Source organism: Odontesthes bonariensis, chromosome 24 (assembly GCF_027942865.1).
Source record: "Odontesthes bonariensis isolate fOdoBon6 chromosome 24, fOdoBon6.hap1, whole genome shotgun sequence".
In the NCBI taxonomy this organism is placed as follows: Eukaryota; Metazoa; Chordata; class Actinopteri; order Atheriniformes; family Atherinopsidae; genus Odontesthes; species Odontesthes bonariensis.
The window spans coordinates 17,728,083-17,746,388 of NC_134529.1; the positions used below are offsets into that span (position 1 = coordinate 17,728,083).

The following is an 18,306-nucleotide window of genomic DNA, read 5'->3' on the forward strand; positions in this document are numbered from 1 at the left end:
AAATCAAAGCCTCCATAAAGAAATGCATTTAACTGACATATCCGACAAATGACCCGACCTGCTTAGCTACTTGAAAATGTAGGCAAGGACTCTTTCATCATTTCTTCAGACTTTGGGCAAGGGATTTTTTTTTTTTTTTTTTTTTTTTGCGCCAGGAAATAGTCAGTACCGCTTTAAAACAGCTGAGGTCGCTGCCAGTTTGGAAACTTTGACCTGCGGTTTAGGCCAATCCCTGGGCTGCGTTCCGCGTGTAATCCAGCCCCTGTCCTGCAGTGTTGCGGCTCAGCACTCAGTCAAGCTGAAGAGAAGGACGAGAACGGGAGGAAGAGGGACGTGAGCGAAACTAGGGAGGAGAGTTTGATGCCAGCATGAGTCGGCAGCGTAGTAGTTCAGCGATGGACATAATCCGCAGGTAGGCGCGTGGACTGATAAACTGCCTGTCGATTAGTGTTTGGATGTCAGTCGCGAGTGAAAGAGAAGAAAGAAGAAAAGGAGGAGAAACATGAGCCGACAGCAGCAGTCCCAGGGAGTGGTTTTGACGGGTTACCACAGCAACGCGGAACTGTTGTCGCAAACGGGGCTGTGTGCTCCCAGCTGTCCGCCGGCCCCGGACCCCGAGGCCGCCGTGCCCAGGTGGGGAGTGTCGGGCTGTGTGTGCTCACTTGAACCTTTTTCACCTCTAAATATCTGATCAACAGGAACTAAACGAGGTGTGTGTGTGTGTGTGTGTGTGTGTGTGTGTGTGTGTGTGTGTGTGTGTGTGTGTGTGTGTGTGTGTGTGTGTGTGTGTTTATGAGCAAGGGGCAAAGGTCACAGTGACAGCTGACATAGCAGAAAAGTTGAATAAACCCACTGCTCAGAGTGTGAAAACGTATCTTGCAGTGGCAACAGCTGGCAGGAAGCTATATCTTATTGTGGGGTGAGCTCCACCCTCGGCCTTGGGTTAGGATTTCCTTTACCTCCTTTCTAATCAGCAGGTTCACCTTGCCTTTGTTACACTTGCTCAGATTTTGCAGTGGTGACTGAATCGTAAATCCTCTGCACCACTGGAGATCTAAGAATAAGCTCTTTTCTTTCTTTTGTTGCATAGAGTAACATCACTCCCATTCAGCGCCCAGCAGCTGATGTTAAAGGCAGAGACAGCACTGTTATTTCTCATTGGTGCGTGCTTTTGTATTATGGGAGACTGGATATGAGCTTTTGGACTTTGGCTTCTTTATTTCCTGACCGGCTGATGGATTTGCATCCCTGGAAAAAAAGCTGTCTGTTCAGAGGTGTCAGGGAAACAGCGAGTCTACTGGGTATTTGTTAGCTGTCACAGCTTCCTTTAGCAGAACGACACTATGCCTAATTTGGCTCGCAGAACACATGCAAGAGAAACACAGGGAACATCAAAACACAAGTGTCTGAGATGTTGTAACGTGCAGCCCCAAACATCCAGGACGGGTCCAGGTCTTGGAACAGATTCTCTCGTGTCTTGAGATCCACTGACTGGAAGAAGAACATGTTCAGTCCCAAAGAACTTCCTTGTTTGGGTGTTTTGATGATGGGTGTTGAGAGTGCCAGCAGACTGAAATCTTCCTAAGTTTAGCTAGCTTGAGATCAGGTGATTTATAAACTAAGTTTGTGAAGTTTGTCCATTCATTTTCTCAGTTTTTTTATTTTATTTATGCTTTATGCACCAAATGCCAAGAGACATTTTACCTGGATTACTTCATCAAAGTGAAAGAGTTGGCTTGCCGTCTTTGCATTTGTTTAAGACTCGTTGTTTTCTGTGGCATTACACCCTTGTTTTTAGGCTCTTATAATGTGGTGAAGATCCATTTTCTAAGTCACCATCACAGACACAGTGATGAATGCAAACTTACCTCAAAGTGGGGCCACTGTTTAGTTACACCCTTTTATTTATAACATAGTGGATTTGTGTATTCGTCCAGGCCCAGCTTGCTGTGAGGCCCGTGCAGCAGCAAACGGCTGTGGTGTGCCAAAGGTAAATAACCCATATTGCTTGGCGCTCAGATCTGTGTGTCTGTGTGTGTGTATGGTATGTTGATGCGTGTGTTCCAGATGGCTTGTCCAGCTAGCTAGAAAAGAAAAAAAAAAAGCTAGCATCATATTACAGTCTTCCTTTGTCTCACCTCCAAAAGCAGAGTGTGCATCCTGCCTAGGTTGACTTGTGCAGGCTCGATTTTGTGGACATTGTTCCCCCCGAGTCGGGAAAATGAGAGACACAGACAGATTAACAGACTGTACTCTGCTGGCCTCGTAACCAGAAGGGGACATCTGACCTCAGGAACCCTGGGTTGCGTGTTCGCTGGGAGTCTTGCACACTGCTGTCTTTATATTACAAATGGAAGGAGGTTCAGAGGTTCTGCGGTGTGGGTTTGTTTTCCACACTCCTGTTTGTTGAAAAAAAAAAAAAGAAAAAGCGGGGTTTATACGAAATTGAGCAAACTCACTCCTATTAATTCAGAGACTTTTAGAGCGAATGGGACTCGCAAAAGAAAACTGTCAATGAAATGATGAACAAGCGGACGCTCATGAAATAACATACTCAAGAGAGACGGATGAGGAACACTCCAGCAGACAGCGGCGTACTACATGTTGTTTATTCATAAGAAATAAAGGGCAGATGATATATTCAACCAGTGGGTCATTGTTGAGACCAGTAACTGTGAGAGGGGAAACAGAGGCAGTTTCTGTCTTCACATGGGCCAGCTGACATCTGTAGACCTGAATGGAAATACCACACACACACACATTCACACACATGCACAAACACCTCTCATCCCCTTCCTCCTTTTTTTCGTGATGATTTTAGATTTCTAAGTGGACCCCATTGTTCTCTGTTTTGTTTTAAATTATAGGAAAAATATCTCCATCCTCACCTCCTTGCGTCTTATCCCTCAGCAACGAAACACAGCTCCTAAAATTACTTCCTCACACCACCATGTAAAATGAATCTGAGAAGTCGCTAACGTAAAGAGTTTAATGAGATCTTTAATGTATCAGCTGCATTTTTTTATTGCAGCAAGCCTGGGATATATAACAATACATTATACAAAATTTATTTTCAGAAAGGTTGCTCCTTTTATACCCAATCCTGACACCCCAAAATCTGCACAGTGTAGAATCTTCAAGAATGGTTTTATATTCTGTAAACTTTTCTTCTACCAACTCTTTTTTTTTTCTTTTGAGTTGTGTTGCTGGTCTTTAAAGTGGTTTATATCTTCTAAATGCAGTGAAGATGGCCAGTGAAGACAGTGAAAATCACCTTCTCCTTGGACTTTTGTTTGTTAGAAGAAACGGTTTAAACCAATGAATGAGTCGCAGGTTTAATTTTTTTATTGCATTTTTTGCAAATTTTCCAACTTTTCTGGAAATTGGGTTCGATTTCATATTATGATTGTATGCTTTATGTGTCACATCTCAATCATGATAGGAATATCTGTGCAGGCGAACAGATTAAAGTGGAATGAAAACCATATGCCAACCATATTTCCCTCCTGAAATTGTGCGAATTAGAGAAATAAAGTAATAAGTATAGTTAGATAAAATCCAAGGATTTCCTCCCATGTAGTCTGATCAACAAAAAAATTAGTGCTAACGATTTTGGATGTAAATCCACACTGTCAGCCTATAGTTTGTGTTGTGAAAATGTGTTTTTTCGTCACTGGTGTCATACTCAATGAGCACACGCGCTTACACACGGATCATGTGAGCTCAAATGGTCGAGTCCACTTCCTCAGATGTTGACTCATGCTCACCTCATCTGTGCTGAACTTGCTCTTTGCTGGGTGATACTGTTTCCCTCCATTCCTGTTTGCTCCCTGCAGTGCTGGATTTCTTTTGAGAATCTGTTTTCCGTTCAGACACTCTCATGCTCGACCTCACACCTTCCATCGAGGGTACAAAGAGTAGAACAATTGCACACGACGCTGCCGCTCTCTTTTCCATTAAAAGGTCATCCGTGCCCGCTTGTAAGACGGTGTGTTTGTTTTACTCCTAAGGACAGCCCTCCGGTGTGTGTGGAAGACGGCACGGTCCCAATGTATGCATAAAGCTTTGAGCAAAGCGTTTGCATTATTGTCGTGTGGGTATTATAGCCTTGACTTTCACCATTAGAAACTGGGATAGAGACACGCCTGAACTCATGCTTTTCTCTGATTCTCAGTGAATGTCAGGTTACCTCGATGGTCAATAAAAAAAGACTAATCATTGATGCTGCAAAGCTTAATTTTTAACATGGTTGTAAATCTATTTTCTTACACCACTGGACTGGAATCTCTCTTTTAATCAGAGATCTTAGAACGGGTGACTGCGGCATCATAAGTTGGAAGAAATGTTGTCACATCCCAGCTGGCAACGTTCTGGTCCAAAAACCAGCAACACTGCGCATTGATGTGCTCGCTGAGTAGGCAAGCTGTTATTAGCCAGACGAGTAAACAGTGGTAACAAGCCTTTACTCTGTAATCTCTACCATTTTTGGGTCATTCCATACCAGCTCAGCTGGGCTTCTTGTCCCAACAAACGAAGAAAACACTTAGAACAGCAGTTGTTAGAACCACGGGTCACAGTCTAGGCTTTTGTGGCTTTAAAAGCCCATTTTTCTAAAATGATCATTGAACATTAACACTTAACACAACATTTTGCAACTTTAGACACTATGAACACTGAAGACACACATGCCTTGCGTTGTCCAGAGAGAGGAGTGAGTCGTTACTGATCACCATTAGCTGAGCTTGACTCATGAGCTCCGTTTCTTTAACAAAAAAAAAAAAAAAGCGGTATACTGCAACATTTAGGCATGAAACACTTAGACGTCTCTCAGATATTGCAAGATGTTACCACAATTCAAAACTGAATATTTAACAAATGGAAACAGTGTTGCCCTTCATGATAATTACAAAAGAATGAAATTACATAAAGTCTAGCCGGAAAGACGAGATGATCACCAGATCCTTCAGGACAAATCTTTACAGGCTTATGTTGCGTACGTGTGTATCTCTTGTGTTTGAGTGGAAAACAAGCACTACTTGATGTCTTCAATAAGTTTAATAATCTACATTAACAAACACTGGTTTGCTAATATATGTTTTATAGTTTAGGCGAGCTATTCTTCACTCTACAACTCTTGGTGAGTGTAAATTATTAACTCATCACTGAGTGAGTTCTTTTGTGTCTCCTTAGTTTAGACCAAACCTCCTGAAGTAAATCAGTCAAACGGGGAACATTTTGAGAATTCCACACAATTTAAATCATTTCAGCTGGTGAAGTTTCCAGAGCGCCAATCAGGGGGAGAGTGTACGCTTGCAAATATGAAGACGGGGGAGGGTTTTTCAGTGTCGTCATTGAGCTGAAACTCGCTTACCAAAAGGAGAGGGGGAGAGAAGATGGAAATGCAAAGGGAAAGAATGTGACACTAAGTGTCAGGCAAAGAAGAAATGATAGCCGAAATGCTACGTGAGGTTGTAGGAGGACAGGAGCAGTTAGGAAGATAAGAGGAGATTGAGGGGAGAGAAACTTAAAAAAAAAGAGAGCAGTGGAGGTAATCTGCTTGTGGTGGAAAGCCTGATCAAAGTGTGTGTGTGCCTGCCAGTGTTTTCATTGCTCTGTCAGCATTTACTCAGTGTGTGTGTGTGTGTGTGTGTGTGTGTGTGTGTGTATGGGAGCAAGTCTGCTGTGGTATGTGGCCTTCAGGTTAATGCTCTCTGCTGATAATTCCAAATTAATTAATAAAGTACATCAGGTCAAAGCTGTTCAGTCTGACATGACAGTTGTTCCACTTCATCACATCATGCTTACACGGGTCACTTTGTTCTAATGTTTCTGTAGCAGTGACTCGAGTCTAACTGATGCGTTCAGTTTCAGTTATCCCTGTGTCAGGTCTTTTTACTTTTTCACAGTGTGACTGGCAAGTTTGCAGCTCTGTGAACTTTTTTTTTAATTCTGACGACGTGTTTAGATACGTGAGTTTACACTGATGATTTTGCAGATGGATGGAGAAGACGGCTGAAAGCTACAGTTCAGCAGAAGCTCCTTTCTTTGTCATTTACTCTAAAATTGAAGCGGCTCACTCCGTTATATCTATGTACCTTGAAGTTGGAAAGTAAGACTGAGACAGGTCAAACATTGTCATGTTTGGTCATCTTTTGATTTATGAAGCAAAAGCCTTACTGCTGCAAAGCACTTTGAATTACCTTGTGTACGAATTGTGCTCTATAAATAAAATTGCCTTGCCTTGCCTTGCCATTGGGGGTGTGATGATTTAATCAGAGTGCTTGCTTTCACTCTTTCCGGGATTGTAATGATTGGGGGACAAGGAGGGAAGTTACATCTGCAACTTTTTCTCTTATCTCTTTCTATTTCAAGCCTCACAAGAGTTGCCTTAGAAATAAACTTTTTTTTTTTAAGTGTTTGTCCACGACAGCCAACCAAAATTGATGGCTTATTCACCACACAGGAAGCAGAATCATATCATCTTATCAGCGACCGCTCCATGTATTGACACCAAACGTGCTGCGTGGACTTGGCACACTATCTTGGGACGGTCAGAGAATATACATAATTTCACAAACCTACTTATGGCCACATTTTTACCATGATAAGATCCAATTGCAGCGGAAATTAAAGACCTGCTGAACTACTTAGACCACCATTGCTATTTGCAGCTATATGACAGTATAGTATTTGCAGTATTTGCAGCGGTAGTATCACTTCATGATGCCTATCAGCACTCTGGCCATGACTCGGTGTGTGTGTCTTTTTTTGTGGGATTGAAACGCAGGTTGTACTCTAGAAAAAAAAAAGTAAATATCAGAATATATCACATCATTTCAGAATTAGTCATTATTACTGGTATTAATTGATACTGGTTTGCCTATAAAATGTACTTTCACTGTTTTCCCCAGTTGAGTTTACCTGAAACTGCTATCTTGCATTTGTGCCCTCTTAGTTTTAGAAGTACATCATGGCTGCACAGACCCGTATTACGCTGTTTACTGTCATGCAGTCATGTGGTCAGAAGAATGTATACTTAGACTATTATACTTACTGAATGAAGTCATTCCCTGTTAGTCAAACAGCACTGATATGCCGCCATGAACTGTGTTAAAAGTGTTTATCTCGCAAAGTGAAGTTCAAAGTGCAAGAGAGCTGCTATTCTTAGTCCCGGCAGATGTTGCCCTCATTAGCCGACTGGTTGGGAATTCAACATGCTGCTGGCCTGTCTTTAGTTAGAGTCTTTGGCCAACTTGTGTCTGTCTGACTCACACTCACATACTTGTGTCATGTCCCACTTGTGCTGCTATTAAAAGCCATTTAAATATTACTGTATTGTAAACCGCTCTCAGGCAGTATTTATAATCCAGGAAGAGATTTATGATAACTTTATGCACAAGACACCAATCACAATGTCACGTTATAAGTTAAACTAGTAGTTCAGTTTCAGTTAAAGACCTGAATATCTCTTGGGAAAAGTTGCTTGAACTTGTGGGGATGGTGACAAATACTAAACCGTCTGATTGACCTCTCATTGTGTCTCTTCTTAAGCCGTAGAACGGGCCACTACACTATTCAACAGAACCAGAACACACGACATGGAGACGGATGTGATTCATCCTCGGCTGCCAGTACTCCAAAAACCAGCGGCTTTTCATCACTTCCCAATATCAAGTCCAGGCCATCGCCCACATCTATGCGCAGCAATTCTCAGGTAATCTCTGAAGGATGTGATGGAGAATGGTTGGACCTCACTTGTGACCAGATTTTTCTTTATGATCAGCTACTGTGATGTCAGCTAGCCAGTGCACGCTCTACTGTGATGTTGTTTCTTATCTGTCTTTCTCTCTCTTTTTTTTTAATTTTCTGACATGTTTCGCTGTTATTTTTTATATATATGACACATAAGACAACAATAACAATGAGCAGCTGAAGCGTGAAACAAAAATGCTTTTTTTTTTTTTTTTTTTTTTTTTTTTTGGAAAATACTGATGAACATAAACTGCAGGCCAGTACAGAATCAAGAATGAGGACATGAAAATGCAATTGAATCGATCCCAAACATGTTGCAGGACTCTCTGGATGACCTGGAGATGGTTTTCTGGAAGGAAGTGGAGAATATCAAGAGTGAAGGAGGAGAAGCAGGCAGGGGAGAAGGAGAATCTCAAGAAGAGGAGCAGCAGAAACCTCCTGAAGGTGGGATACCCTGCATCTATGGAAAGATCCTCCTTTACACGTCAGTCTTGATTCAGAGTGTAGTATTTAGAAAGATGTCTGCAGTAGCAGAAGTCGGACATGTGTGTGGGGTTTGTAGTCTGTCAGCCCCGCTTAGTGAACAAACACAACGCGGCTGAACGCTCGTATGTCGGACCCTCGGGTGTCATTCACGGACATTTTGGATTTGCTTTGCCACTCTTAAATTTTTGTGAAGCTGAGAAGTTTGACTGCTCGCAACATGTAAATGCAGTTTATTAGTTTATCAGAAAAATCACAGCCAGCTAACACTTGAGAAAACTGTCTCCATTCCATTGCACATTTAGAATGCAATTGCTGTGTACGTTATTTTAAAGTTATTTTTAGCCTGTCTGTAAAGGCTATTGTTCTCTGGCGTAAACATGCTCTTCCTGTATAATCTTTGTGTCCACTTTTGTGTGTAGTCCCCCATCCCCCTTTTCCTTTTGCTGCACCTGAAGAATTATTTAAGTGTCTCGCTTGGGGACAAACAGAGGTTCAAACAGAGATCGGCTTTCCTTCCTTTTATACCACAAACTGGGCTTTTGATCCATCATCTCAGCAGCTAAATATGAAAATAATCTTCTTTGCTTGTCAGTCATGTTCTTTTGTTTGTTTCTTTCAGAAGGAGAGCACGAGGAGGCGTGGCTTACAGAGGCAGGGCTAGCGCGGCTGTTTGATGATTCATTGCCCGCTGATGACCAGGACCAGGTAAAAACTTGAATTCAGGTGGAAACATAACATAAGAAAATTTACTGATTACCTTCTCTGAAATGATAGATTAATGGAAAAAACAAGACATTAGATGGACAAATAAATAGATACACGACCAAGCTATCGCTTCATGTCTGATTCTGATCGGTTGACAGGAAGAAGACAGCGCAGTGTTCCTGTCCACCCTCACAAGAGCGCAGGCCGCAGCTGTGGAGCGCCGAGTGACAACAGTGCAACAGACGCAACGGCGACGCAACCGCCAACACTTGCCTGATGTTCGAGATATATTTAGACCTCCTGAAAAGGTGCGGAGATGAACACAAACTAATTAACACTCATTTGTTTTTATTACTGTACCAGTTTCATCAGAACTGTTTTTCGCTCCTTTGGGTTTTATGAACGATCAATACAAATGGAAAAAAAGAAAAAAAAAAAGTGCCAACTGGTGAGTCTGAGAAATAGCTGCATAAACTATAATACGCTCAGATTTCTGACCACATTTCTACCTCAAATTAGCCTGGGAATTCCCATGCTGCTTTGCGCGCAATTTCATTCACACTGCAAAGGCACCATCTCATCGAGATGTGGACGCGTCAGCCAGGCTAACCTCAAATATCAAAGTTCACCACAATCCCTCCAGGTTTTAATAACGTCCCTAATCCAAATGTAGTAGAACTTTTAGCAACGTCTTTTGTTGTTTTGTTTGCCTGATGCAGGCCAATGATTTGACTACTCTGAAGCATGTAAGATCGTTTCTATGACCACAGGATGGGCTTTCTGACATGGTTGTGTAAGAGATGAGAGGTTAAACAACTTGTTCCCACCCGAGACCCTGACTTGGATTAATGGATGGCTCTCATCTAATTTCCTGGTTAAATCCGAGCAGTGAATTAGTTTTTTCCTTCTTCTTTCGCCCATCAGTGTAGTTTTAATCGCAGTCCGTCACAGAATGTACTGTAAGTAAGCGGTCCGTTATAACTTGTTGGATGGCTTACACAACAAAGAACATTGGGGCATTGATTCTGACATTCGTATTTTCTGGCTGCTTTTATAACTTAAATTTAACAGCCCTCCAGAACAACCTCGACATTTCACTTTTTTTCCTTCCCGCAAAGGAAGTCGTCAGAACTCTGTATTCACTTCAGTAACAGTCTGTTTTCAGGAACCAGTTACTGAGCTTTACGTATTAAGCCACTAAGTTCCATGTCATTACTGCAAAATCATGTCTCATCGATATGTTTCATTTCACGACTTGACATGCATTTAATAGATCAAAAATGTTTTTACTTGTGTTTTATTATTTGAGTAGATTTAAGTGTAACACTGCCTGTCCAAACTCCTTGAGCAAAGAGTCTTTCACTCAAACACACTGTTGTCCACTAATTAACACATAAGATGATATTTAACGAGGTATTCTGTAAATTTGTGACTTATTGGACTCTCTCTGCATTTTGTTGTTTATTACAGGTTGAAGAGCCTCACAAATTTGATGGGGGAAGCAAGGACAGACAACAAGATTCGTCCCCAGCCCCAGCCGGTATGTGCGAACTGTTTAGTTTGATATGATGGTGGTATACACCACAAATGAAACAACACAGCAACAGGAGTTTTTGCAGAATTTTAGAGGAAGTAAGTTGGTAGGTAAATCCTAAAAATGTGGGTTCATTCACCAACGGATTAGTTACATGAGCAAAAAAACTCCACAGTCTCCTCTGACTTCCCTTTTCTGCAGCAGTGACGAATACGTTGTGGGACTAACCAACAGTAAAACTCATGTATCTGTCATTTTCTTTATGCTGTACTTGCACTTTGCCAGCACCCGAATGGCTTCAGCCGCACTACCTGCAGTGTCATATTTCATTGACTATGTTTGTCTCTGCAGAAACGGAGACGGAACTGGACGTTGAAGTGGCGTTTTCAGAGCAGGCGCTCTCTTATTGGGACAACCATCAAAGGTTAAAGGTCACCTCCAGCTCTAATACATCAGACGACAAGCTCCCAGTGAGTCACACGTACATAAAGGCCTCGCTGTATGCACATTTATGGCGTTACACTTTGAGCATGCCTGTGCACGAGCAAGGAAACAATAAACAGAGGTGTGGTGAACAAAGTAAATGCCCTGATTTTATACATTCTCATGCAAAAATGTTTTGAAGCCATTTTGATTTGCTGTCTTCGGAATGGTTGCAGTCAGTTATTGTCAGAAATAGGAAGGGGATACATGCAGCAGTAAGAAAAAAACAGCACTGTTTGTTTTTTTCACTGGTCCACAATCAGAATGTCTTTATATTGTCATTACAGTTTGGAAAATTTGGTTTACAGCCTGTGTTTGTAGGCTGTGTTTTACGTCATAGTTTGGTGGAAAATTTGGTTGTTTAATTTTTCAACAAATATAATCATAAAAAAAAGCCTTTTGGCCTCGTAAAAAATATCCGGAATGCAATATTTAGATTAAACAGACCTCAGAAATGTACCTCATGGTTTATTAGCAGAGAGAGAATTTGTTTGTGTTTGTGGTTTGGGAGAAGTGATGATCTGTAGTGACATCTAGTGGTATGAGCTGGTATAACGGATGAGTGCCACAGCTCCTTGCATTTTTCAAAAGTACTAAAATCTGCATCTCACGTAATGCAATTTATATTTCTGTAGGCTGCACAGTTTGATTGAAATGTGTACAGAAAAGAATCTGTTGTAGTGCTGAATTGAACTGTTTTCTCCCATCATCACTGACAGCCCTCTGCCCTTCTCCTGCTCTATTTTTCTTTTGTAGAATTTTAAGGTCCATCGAGATAAAACAGGTCAGACCAGAGTAGGAGATCTGTCACCTTTGGATATGAAAAAGGTAAAGTTCTGTGACAAGACATTTTGTAGATGTCAATGTGCAAACCTACACTATAAGAGATATGTTGGTTTTGTTCACAAAACTATTTACTATTTCGTGTCATTTTGTGTACAGTTTTTGACTGGTTTTAACAACTGTTTAGGTGCGTAGAGTCATGCTTGTGGAGATGACTGCTCTGTTTGACACTGCTGGAATCGACCTGAAGTCGCATAAAGCTGTCAAAGTTAAAACCAAAGGTAGTCAAACACGAAATGAAAACAAGAGCATTTACACGCATATACAAACCAAACACACAAAGCAAAAATGGCTCAAACTAGGACAAACAGAATTTTTACAGATGTATCTTTTTTTCACACTTTGATATTAGTTTCATGAAGTGTGTGAAGACATCTCTGTTTTACTCAGTACCTTTATGTGTGCAGAAAGCGGTCTGTTTGGCGTTCCACTTGCCACCTTATTGGATCTAGACCAGAGACGGGCTCCTAGTACCAAAGTGCCATTTATACTGCACAGGGTGAGCACAGCAGCCAGTCACTTAGTCATTTTGAGACGTCGGACAATATCAAAGTCCAAGTGCAGATGAAGGGGGATCTTGTAAAAATAACTGATCCAAAATCAGCCATATGCTGAATTAGTGCTTTATGTACTTTGCAGTTTGGTTTGCACGCTGTGCGATCATGCGACTGACAGTTGCTACCACTATGTGTGACTTTGTCATAGTTACGCTTTCTGCTTGTTGAGTTATACCTAACCTCAGTCTATGCCTCTGATCGTCACAGCTCATTAGTCATATTGAGGAGGAGGGATTAGAAACAGAGGGGTTGCTACGGATCCCTGGAGCAGCCACTAGAGTGAAGGTATGTCCCCCAAACACTCACTGTGAAGCAGTAAAACGGATAAGCTGATAACAGCTCCTGAAACATGCTGGCCTTTGTGAATCTGCTCCCCATCCAGTCACTGTGCCAGGAGCTCGAGACCTCTTTCTACGATGGGATGTTTCCATGGCAACAGTTGAAGCAGCACGATGCTGCTAGCCTTTTGAAGCTGTTCATCAGGGAGCTGCCCCATCCACTGCTAACTGTGGAGTACCTCAATGCATTCATTGCTGTCAACAGTATGTGTATGATCTGTTTCATGGGGTTTTTAATGTTTAATATAACGGAAACATTATGAGACAGCGAGCTGAGCTCTTACTTTGCTTTTCTGTGTGCGTAATGACAGAGCTCCCCACAAAAAAACAGCAGCTACAGGCTTTGAACCTGCTGGTCCTTTTGTTACCCGAAGCCAATCGGGACACTTTGAAGGTAGCTGCGCATTCCCTTTGATATGCGTTCCATTTCTTTCGTCAGTAAATCATTGCCCTGTAAAACTGCCGATCATTTTTGTTTTACCTGAAATCTCTGTTTGCAGGCATTGGTGGAGTTTTTCCAGCGCGTGATTGACCATCAGGCCAAAAATAAAATGACTCTGAACAATATCTCTGTTGTCATGGCACCCAACATCTTCATGTTCAAAGGTTTTCGGTCCAAGGTTACAGAGCAGCAGGAGTTCTCCATGGCAACCAGAACGGCCAACATTGTCCGGCTGCTGATTAGATACCAGAATCTTCTGTGGACAGTAAGATCAAAAAGTTGTCTCTCCCCTTGAGATATTATATAAACTTATTTGTAATCAGTGGAAGACACTTTTTCTGAATCTGTCCTGGTTAATCACCAAACCATAATGTTTTTTTCCAGGGAACATGGTGAATGGCATATGTACTAAATGTGTCTGTGCGGTGTCTGTCACCATCTCATCTAGATCCCCAAGTTCATTTTGATCCAGGTCAGACATCAAAACATGGAAAATCAGCGGAAACAAAATAAAGAGAGAGCTGTAAGGAAGCTGTTGAAGAAGATAACCACTGACAAAGCAACGGATAAGCCTGTCTCTGAGGTAAGGGGAGGCTTCATTTTCAGATTGAGCAATGGTCAGTGACCTGTTTTGGGAAATTGTGGTTGATAATACATCAACCCATTTTCAATAAACGTTTTTAGGTTGTGTAAAATGTGGGTGAACTCAGACTGCAGTCATATAATCCTCATTTTTAATTGAAAACAGCACAAATACAACATCAAATATTAAAACTTTCTGCTTGATTTAAATGTGATGCAAAGCAACAAGTTTTTTAAAAAGTTGAAAAAGGGACAATAGATTCTGCAAGTGTTGTGAGATGCTTAAAAAAACAGTGATGCATCTCACTATTTATTTTTCAACAGGTCACTGAGATGATAGTGAGCATTTGTGAGCTTTTCTGAAGTAAAGATGTGGAGGGGTTCACCCTTTTTTAGCACCTGAGATTTGATTGAAGGCAAGAATGGGGAAAACATTGTACTCTTGAAAATGCAGCGAGTGAATGTACCCACATGCTTACAGGGCGCAGTTAAAAGAATAACTGATGTGACCTCATTTCCAGCATTGCTAAAAGATGTTTGTGGGCATCAAGTCAAAAATGAGCAGATGTTTTTTTTTTCTAAAGCAACAACATTTCTCAGTCCCAGCATTTAATATTTAGTCTTAAATCGTTTATATGAGTGTATACAAATACAGGCTGTTTTCTAGCAAGCGACTCTACTTCAACTCCTAGATCATCAGTAAACACCCTGTGCAGGTGTAAGCTGTCAGAGCAGAGAAAACGGCTCCTCACGTCTTTTATTAATCATATCATATCAATCACATATGGCACCATTACGTTATAGTAAATCACAGTATGTTCTCAATTTGATTGCAGCAGATCTTTCCACTGTGGTCACTTTTTTTAAACACTCCACAATATATTCAGTCTGTTGAGGAAAGGGGACACCTAGTGGTGCTGTGTAAGAATACATTTAAGAATGTGTACATATTGTGAAGTGATTTGCACTATTCTTAAACATCCAGAAAGGCCCGAAACTTTCGTACACTTGGAAAAATTGTGATTATTTTTCTTCTAAACAGGACAGGCATCTCATTAGCAGCCTGCTTGTTGTCCTCTCAAGTGTCTGACATGAGTGTAATATGGTTGTTTGATCGCCAACAGAGGAATACTTTGAAGGATATTTTACTTTTTTTTTTGTTTAATATACTGAGAGACCATGTTATAGAGAGAGTCAGCATCCTGAAATGCATCTGTTCCTCTTAAAAGATTATTGGCGAATGAGTAACTACAGCAACACTCGACCCCAGCGCTGTGAGGCCAGACAGTGACTTGAGTTTATTAAACAGATGAGCTGCTTTATTCAAGTGCACATTCTTTAGTTGCTCTAAGTCCAGCTTTAATGTGAGTGTGTGTGTGTTGATGATGACAGTGTTCAGGATGATGACCTTGTTTGACTGACTGTTTTTCTCGCCTCTCTGGGTCCGCACGCTTGTGTTTACAAGCAGGAGAATTCGCAGGGATTTATTCGAGTCCAAGCACCTCAGTTCAGCAAAGTTTCCATGGCAGTTCAGCTTACCGAAGAGTTACAAGCTGCTGATGTATTAACACGCTTCCTCAGCCAAGACAGGTAATGCTGACATGCATACGCAAATGTCTCGACTATATTAAGACTTGTTAGCCGGCCATGTCTCCCTGACTCTTTCTCTTTCTGTATTCACCCCCGTTCTTTCTCTCTTTGTCGTCACAGTTCGCTGACAGTGAAGAAAGAAGATTTGTGTCTCTATGAGATTGGTGGAAACATCAGTAAGTCCCCTCCACAAAAAGTGAATCTACACCGTTAAGATTTTGAATCCTCTACTTGTAGAAAGCCAAAAAATCCTTCATAGTCATTATAACTACAGCTCATGATAAGCATCTGTTAAATGTCTCTCTCTTTCTCCTCTTTCCTGTCCTCTTTCTCTCCAAGAGGAGAGATGCCTAGACGGAGAAACGTATATGAAAGACCTCTTTCAGCTGAACCCTACAGCGGAATGGGTCATCAAAGCTGTACAGCAATAATCTCCCATCATGCACCGCTGGATCTTAGACTGCTCCAAATGTTCGACACTGTGTCCCGCCGAGATGACACGACAGCTGGTTCTCTGTGCTCTCTGCTGGATCTGGATGCATTTGGACTGTTTAAAGTGTGGCAAACATACAATTACTGTTTCCTGAAATCTTATCAGAAAATGCAAGTAGTCCAAAAGGAGGTTATAACGACTTTAATTGATGCAAGGCAAGTTTATCTCTGTCTAGTGCATTGCATTACTTGAATTCCAAGGTGAGAGAAAAAGAGAATTAGGAGGATATGTACAAAACCAACATGGTATAATACGAATTTAGTCAACTTTGCTCAAGCTGCCCTATGCCGCTTATTGGAATTTTGAGCCTCAAGTACAGCATGCCTAAAGAACAGTCCAGTGAGGTCGTCTGGCAAAAGAAAACCACTTCTTCAAGGACTTTTTCATCTCCGTGCACTGGTGGAAAAACTCTCCTTGTTTTAAAACTGTGATTTACCGCATTTAATCACTTTAATATGTCTGCAATTAGATTAAAATATAGTGTTGTGCAATGAAATATAACAATTATCAAATGCCTAATCAGTCACATAAATCCATCTGTTCATATTTTTATTAAAAATCCTAAAAGGAGAATATATGGCCACATTATTTCATCTGAAGTTTAACTGTTCATAAACCAATCAGCTTGGTCTCCCTGGTTTTTGTGATCATGCTGTCACCAATGTGGGCACATGATGATGACACCGATTGTTTTTGGGTACATTCGTGTTCTGTACGTCAAGAGTTTTTTTAAACAATGGATGTTTGAGTGTTGTAATGAGTGAATACATCTACGAAAATTGCTCCATACCACTGTACAAATGTTAACAAACGTCACATCTTTTTTTTTTATACATATACAGTAGTAGCGGGCGCACAAACACAAACTACAGAATAAATTGAGTAGTTCTGTGCCAGTGTATTCATTGTAAAGATTAAGTTGGACTTCAAGTATTAAAGTACACATTTCAAATAAATAAACTGCTGACTTTATAAATGGCCTTAAGAGATTATACTTTTGCACATACGGAGTTCAAAAACCATCTGGACATCAATCCTTTTGGCTTTTTTTTTTTTTTGTTGTTGTTTTTATTTTATTTTTTATCAGCATTCCTTCACAAACTGGGCATATGTTGATAGTACTTTGGCAAAAGTTGCTTTTAGCCAGAGGAAGAAAATCTACTTTTTTTCTTTCTTTTTGGCTCATATTTGCTTCTTTCAATAAAAACTTAACAGATCCTGTCGAGGACGTCATCTGCACTGCAAAGTTAAGCTTCACAAATGTTTCTCTTTGAAAAGGCTCTGGAGCGTTAACTGCAAATTACTGTTGAATTCTTTTTAATATTCAAATTGTTTTTGAACAGGCACTGTCATTTCCTGTCCTGTCTTGTATTGTTTTGTTTACTGTGATTTTTCCAAATAACAATATCTTTGTCTGGCTGCCTGTGAAATGACCACTAAAACTGCCTGTAAATAAACATGCAGTTATTAATGACCACATCTACTGGTACGTGGTTTATGTATGCATACGAGCCGACACAGAGTGTGCACACTGTAAAACACTCACTTGTACTTATGTTTTAACAAGATCTGATTGTAATGTTGCTGCAGTCATTCAGAAATAGTTACACAGGGCTTCAGCCAGAGAATACTGCTCAGATACAGATACCAAACCTAACTGAGACACCACTTCATGTGGCAGAATGTGAAGTTTTCAGTAATGCCCAACAATGATACAGCTTGGTTCAGTACAGGAAACAAACTCTTAACATCCACTGTAAATCTCTATATTAATTATTAAATACTTTTGCAGAATATCAATTTAAATAATGCATAAGAAAAGTCAACTGGTGTATATCCTTATGCAATATGTTTTCTGGCTTCAAACAGCCCTTACCGAAGCCTTCTCAATTAAACGATTTAACTGTTTTTTTTTTTTTTTTTAAAGTTCAGGACTCAGCACTGTAGTTAAGTGTTATTGTAAAATGTTATGCTGGAGTTATGTAATTATGCAGCCAATGTGCAATTCCTCTTTGCACCTGGCCCAGGTTCAAGCCTGAACCTGTGCGGCACTTTGATGCATGTTATGACACCCTCTCCCTCCCTACAAAAACAGCCAAACCATGCCAAAGCAGTCTTTAAACAAAAAAGAAATGCTTTACTTGAGGAGAATTTGAACAGTATTTTTTCTCAATCCAGTAAAAATGTTTACATTCTCTGCATTAATGCTACTAATAGTAATAACCCCCAGATTTTATAAGACCCAGTGTATGGAAAAAGTAATACATTAATAGAAACCATGCTTCACTTCATACATCGTTTGTTGTATCAGTAAAGCATTTATTGTATACATTTCTGGGATATCATTCAAGTTTGCAAGCAGTGCATTTTGTACTTAAGTGTTTTAAATTTACTTGTGTATCTACAAAAAAACAACATGACAAAGAAGCAACCACCTTGCAGATCACTGTCATCTTTTGCATGTTTAGGTGTCGTGGACAAGCCCATCAACTGCAAATATA

General features: G+C 40.7%; 1 protein-coding gene across 3 annotated transcripts; it reads left to right on the forward strand.

Moving 5' to 3' along the window:
• The first annotated feature begins 262 nt into the window (after positions 1–262).
• Positions 263–16,781, forward strand: arhgap18 (Rho GTPase activating protein 18). 3 transcript variants are annotated; one of them, XM_075459189.1, is made up of 18 exons: positions 263–412; positions 7,552–7,714; positions 8,073–8,196; positions 8,858–8,943; positions 9,102–9,251; positions 10,414–10,483; positions 10,829–10,947; positions 11,717–11,788; positions 11,931–12,024; positions 12,211–12,302; positions 12,568–12,645; positions 12,743–12,902; positions 13,010–13,092; positions 13,199–13,405; positions 13,589–13,723; positions 15,188–15,312; positions 15,433–15,488; positions 15,652–16,781. In XM_075459189.1, exons 1-18 carry the CDS (start codon positions 369–371, stop codon positions 15,741–15,743), a joined length of 1,950 nt encoding a protein of 649 aa, XP_075315304.1. In that variant the 5' UTR covers positions 263–368; the 3' UTR covers positions 15,744–16,781. The 3 variants fall into 3 exon arrangements, with proteins under 3 accessions (XP_075315304.1, XP_075315302.1, XP_075315303.1); XM_075459187.1 differs by having other exon boundaries at positions 299–633; XM_075459188.1 differs by having other exon boundaries at positions 299–633; positions 15,191–15,312.
• The last annotated feature ends 1,525 nt before the right edge of the window (positions 16,782–18,306 follow it).